Source organism: Tachypleus tridentatus, chromosome 10, assembly GCF_004210375.1.
Source record: "Tachypleus tridentatus isolate NWPU-2018 chromosome 10, ASM421037v1, whole genome shotgun sequence".
Taxonomy (NCBI): Eukaryota; Metazoa; Arthropoda; class Merostomata; order Xiphosura; family Limulidae; genus Tachypleus; species Tachypleus tridentatus.
Genome location: NC_134834.1, coordinates 120,266,909 through 120,272,908, shown reverse-complemented (window position 1 = coordinate 120,272,908; position 6,000 = coordinate 120,266,909). Strand labels below are relative to the sequence as shown.

The window sequence follows — 6,000 nt, the reverse complement described above, 5'->3', positions numbered from 1 at the left end:
TAAACCATTTAATATTAAACCAGTACTGATACTTCACATAAACCATTTAATACTTCACGTAAACTACTTAATATTAAACCAGTACTGATACTTCACATAAACCAGTTAATACTTCAAGTAAACTATTTAATATTAAACCAGTACTGATACTTCTCATAAACCAGTTAATACTTCATGTAAACTATTTAATATTAAACCAGTACTGATACTTCTCATAAACCAGTTAATACTTCACATGAACCATTTAATATTAAACCAGTACTGATACTTCACATAAACCAGTTAATACTTCACGTAAACTATTTAATATTAAACCAGTACTGATACTTCTCATAAACCAGTTAATACTTCACGTAAACTATTTAATATTAAACCAGTACTGATACTTCTCATAAACCAGTTAATACTTCATGTAAACCATTTAATATTAAACCAGTACTGATACTTCTCAGAAACCAGTTAATACTTCATGTAAACTATTTAATATTAAACCAGTACTGATACTTCTCATGAACCAGTTAATACTTCATGTAAACTATTTAATATTAAACCAGTATTGATACTTAACATAAACCATTTAATACTTCACGTAAACTACTTAATATTAAACCAGTACTGATACTTCTCATAAACCAGTTAATACTTCCGTGTAAACCATTTAATATTAAACCAGTACTGATACTTCTCATAAACCAGTTAATACTTCACGTAAACTATTTAATATTAAACCAGTACTGATACTTCACATAAACCAGTTAATACGTCACGTAAACTATTTAATATTAAACCAGTACTGATACTTCATAAACCATTTAATACTTCCGTAAACTATTTAATATTAAACCAGTACTGATACTTCTCATAAACCAGTTAATACTTCACGTAAACTATTTAATATTAAACCAGTACTGATACTTCTCATAAACCAGTTAATACTTCACGTAAACTATTTAATATTAAACCAGTACTGATACTTCTCAGAAACCAGTTAATACTTCATGTAAACTATTTAATATTAAACCAGTACTGATACTTCACATAAACCAGTTAATACGTCACGTAAACTATTTAATATTAAACCAGTATTGATACTTTACATAAACCATTTAATACTTCACGTAAACTACTTAATATTAAACCATTACTGATACTTCTCATAAACCAGTTAATACTTCACGTAAACCATTTAATATTAAACCAGTACTGATACTTCACATAAACCAGTTAATACTTCATGTAAACCATTTAATATTAAACCAGTACTGATACTTCTCATAAACCAGTTAATACTCATGTAAACTATTTAATATTAAACCAGTACTGATACTTCACATAAACCAGTTAATACGTCACGTAAACTATTTAATATTAAACCAGTACTGATACTTCTCATAAACCAGTTAATACTTCATGTAAACCATTTAATATTAAACCAGTACTGATACTTCTCATAAACCAGTTAATACTTCATGTAAACTATTTAATATTAAACCAGTACTGATACTTCACATAAACCAGTTAATACTTCATGTAAACTATTTAATATTAAACCAGTACTGATACTTCACATAAACCAGTTAATACTTCATGTAAACCATTTAATATTAAACCAGTACTGATACTTCACATAAACCAGTTAATACTTCATGTAAACCATTTAATATTAAACCAGTACTGATACTTCACATAAACCAGTTAATACTTCACGTAAACCATTTAATATTAAACCAGTACTGATACTTCTCATAAACCAGTTAATACTTCATGTAAACCATTTAATATTAAACCAGTACTGATACTTCACATAAACCAGTTAATACTTCATGTAAACTACTTAATATTAAACCAGTACTGATACTTCACATAAACCAGTTAATACTTCATGTAAACCATTTAATATTAAACCAGTACTGATACTTCTCATAAACCAGTTAATACTTCATGTAAACTACTTAATATTAAACCAGTACTGATACTTCTCATAAACCAGTTAATACTTCATGTAAACCATTTAATATTAAACCAGTACTGATACTTCTCATAAACCAGTTAATACTTCATGTAAACCATTTAATATTAAACCAGTACTGATACTTCTCATAAACCAGTTAATACTTCATGTAAACCATTTAATATTAAACCAGTACTGATACTTCTCATAAACCAGTTAATACTTCATGTAAACCATTTAATATTAAACCAGTACTGATACTTCTCATAAACCAGTTAATACTTCATGTAAACTACTTAATATTAAACCAGTACTGATACTTCTCATAAACCAGTTAATACTTCACGTAAACTATTTAATATTAAACCAGTACTGATACTTTTCATAAACCAGTTAATACTTCACGTAAACCATTTAATATTAAACCAGTACTGATACTTCTCATAAACCAGTTAATACTTCACGTAAACTACTTAATATTAAACCAGTACTGATACTTCTCATAAACCAGTTAATACTTCACGTAAACCATTTAATATTAAACCAGTACTGATACTTCACATAAACCAGTTAATACTTCACGTAAACCATTTAATATTAAACCAGTACTGATACTTCTCATAAACCAGTTAATACTTCACATAAACTATTTAATATTAAACCAGTACTGATACTTCTCATAAACCAGTTAATACTTCACGTAAACTATTTAATATTAAACCAGTTAAAACTTTACATAAATCAGTCGTTCAGTACCTAAGAATTATAAAATCATAAAATATGTTTTGATGTTATTGACACACAAAGCTAATAAAGTTATTTAACTGAAATTTCAAATGCAATGTATAAAACTTCATAAAATGCACACTTTCAACACACCATACAGAAATAGGTAAGTGTACAGTGAATACAATTAAAAAAATAGTGGAATAACCTTAGGCTATATAGCATACTTAATCTGCCTATGGTAACTGATCTAAGTGTACACTAAGTACAATAAAACTCAACAATACTTTAGATTATACAACACACATAATCTGTCTATGGTAACTGATCTTCTAAGTGTACACTAACTACAATAAAACACAACAATAACCTTAGATTACACAACACACATAATCTGTCTATGGTAACTGATATTCTAAGCATACACTAAGTACAATAAAACACAACAATAACCTCAGATTATAAAACACATGTAATCTGTCAATGGTAACTGATCTTCTAAGTGTACACTAAGTACAATAACCTTTGACTATACTACATATACAAACGTTCTATGGTAAATGATCTAAGTGTACACTAAGTACGATAAAACAGAACAATAATCTTAGACTATACAACATACTTAATATTTCTACGCAAACTGATCTAAGTGTACAAAGTAAAATAAAATAAACACTAGTACACTACTAATTTTGGTAGAATGTGACTGAAATGAAATGTGTATTACATAAAATAAACATAGGAACTAAGACTCTATGAGACTATATATACAAACACACACACCTGATGTGGTAACTGGTTGACCTGAGACTTGAGCTCCTTTACTGATAGGAATAGGAGGGGCAATTCTTGAGGGTCCTCCTTGGAGACTGAAATTAATCATGTTTTTAAAATTCAAATGAAAGATAACCAATTAAAATCTACAGTTCAGCATTTCTAACATACTAATAAAAAGTGTTTTCATTATTTCATGGTACTTGTTTGAATCTACAGTTCAGCATTTCTAACATACTAATAAAAAGTGTTTTCATTATTTCATGGTACTTGTTTGAATCTACAGTTCAGCATTTCTAACATACTAATAAAAAGTGTTTTCATTATTTCATGGTACTTGTTTGTTTTAAAACAAAACATATGATTTACACACACCATTTCAAACTTGAACAAATCCTTTACAATTAAAGAATTACTTTTTTTAAGCAGTATCTGAACACCTTGAGAGAAAAGCATGTATAACCTTGCATGGGCATATTTAACATTGGTGTGATCAGGGCAATGCACTGATGGGCCCCCTAAAAAATAGCACAGAGAATTTAAAGTACAAAAAATGCCTCTAGTTTTGACAGTTTTGTAAAGGTAAGTCGCATGGTTCCATTTCTGCACACAGAATGTATAATCAGCAGCACTAAGTCCCATTAAAACTGTAATATGAAATTTTTTTAAAATGAATTTTGAAAGATTCTATCCCTATGCTAGGTTTACACAAATTGGTGAGAAATGTAAGAATTATTTTGAAAAAGTCACAAATTATTCAAATGACTTTCTCTTAATGTTTAAAAACCTGGAGTATATAGAGATAACTATTGAAGATCTGACATATTATGGCTTCATATAATGTTTCACACGAATCATATTATGGCTTCATATAATGTTTCACATGAATCACATTCACATTTTCAAACTGCTTCAAGTGTAATTTTGTATATTTAAGTTTTTTCTGAGTATCTACCCATACTTGACTCACATATTTAAGTTTAATAAAGTTTGTATTTTACACAATAAGAACATTAAAATTTGTATTTCTTCATCTGGAATACATGTACCCCATCTAAGGGTTAGATGATTAAGTTGGTAAAACTAGTGAAGAAGTTTAGTTTCACTGAAACTTACTTCGACGAAAGTTTCATTAGTGCTCTTGCTGCTGAGTTCATCTGAAAGAGAGAAAAACAGATCTTAGAAACTTATTCAGAATTACGGGTAATTAAATCTAATAATTGTTAATAAGAAACTATAACTTAACTTACAACTCTGAATCTACAAAATAAATACAACATGTAGAACATGGTGGAATAACACTGAAGTATGTACCTGAACTTACTAATACCAGAAAACCAGACTTATTATTTCAAGGAATAAATCTGTTTACTGTCACAAAACTCAACTCCAAAATGTTTATCCTACACAAAATTAGAATTATATTAACATTATTTACAACAATGTTAATGGAGATCTAGAGGATGTTGGAGTCTCTATTCTAAATGTTGAACAAAAACTGTAGTTCGAAACATTTAGTTAATGGTGCAAAACTTAATATACCACCAACTACATAAAAAACATTAGAAACAGCACAATAAAGTGCTAATGACACTTACAAGTCTATGGAGATATGTGTAGTGGCACACTGTAAAAATTTGTTTATTTTGATAAAAATATCTTATCAAGTTATAGTCTTTAGTCTGCGTGACTTGTATAAACAATAGATGAGCAATGGTATCTTATCCAGACATTTTGAAGATAGCTAAACCAATTTATACTGGATTGGAATCTATTTTAACAGCAAATACTATTATAAGTTTCTCTTTCATACAAATCACTCTATTATACTTGCAGTGTAAAAGATGTAAGATCTACATCTTTTAATTATTGTACACTGTACAATGAGTGTATCAATGATTAAACAATATTACAACAGCATTCAAGGTGTACCTTTCTTCATTTGTAATAGTTACCTAATAAGAAACAATACAGTTCAAGACAAACAGTTTAAACACTAATTTTGTGAAGTTTTACGAGTATCTACTTTAGGACTACAGTTCTGATTTTTATAAATGATTTAATACATGCTAGTTCATCTAATATTAGACTGTTTGCTGATGATACAAACTTACTTATCAGCAGAAAGAATTTAATAGATTTACAACTGATAACCAACAGGAAAACACTTAATACTGATAAATGGTGTTAGTTAATAAAACTGAATACACAATTTTACAAAACAAAAAATACATACAAGTATATATTGTAACTGGTCAATCATACAGGAGTTATTGATAACTGATTAAACAGGAAAAGACTTGAACATGATCAGTACACAAGCATTAAAACTAACCATATCATGTCAAACTTCTTGTATAATGTTAAATATGAAAGATAACAGATGATTTATTAAGGGATTTGTGTATCCCACTGATTGAACCATTATCATCTGGAGGTCAGGTAATGTTAAAAACTTATATCCAGTTAATATTGCCAATACTAAAATTGTAACATATATGAACTTTGGATCAAAGATGGACCATGCAACACTGTAATATCTGGTTTCT

General features: G+C 28.3%; 1 protein-coding gene across 1 annotated transcript in view; it reads right to left on the bottom strand.

Moving 5' to 3' along the window:
- The window catches only part of LOC143227909 (E3 ubiquitin-protein ligase SH3RF1-like), a 67,529-nt gene that overhangs the window by 19,428 nt on the left and 42,101 nt on the right, over positions 1-6,000 (bottom strand). The window contains exons 5-6 of the mRNA XM_076459267.1: positions 4,568-4,608; positions 3,461-3,546 (exon numbers count right to left, since the gene is read on the bottom strand). Coding sequence (XP_076315382.1) covers positions 3,461-3,546; positions 4,568-4,608 — 127 coding nt within the window. The remainder of the gene's footprint in view (positions 1-3,460; positions 3,547-4,567; positions 4,609-6,000) is intronic.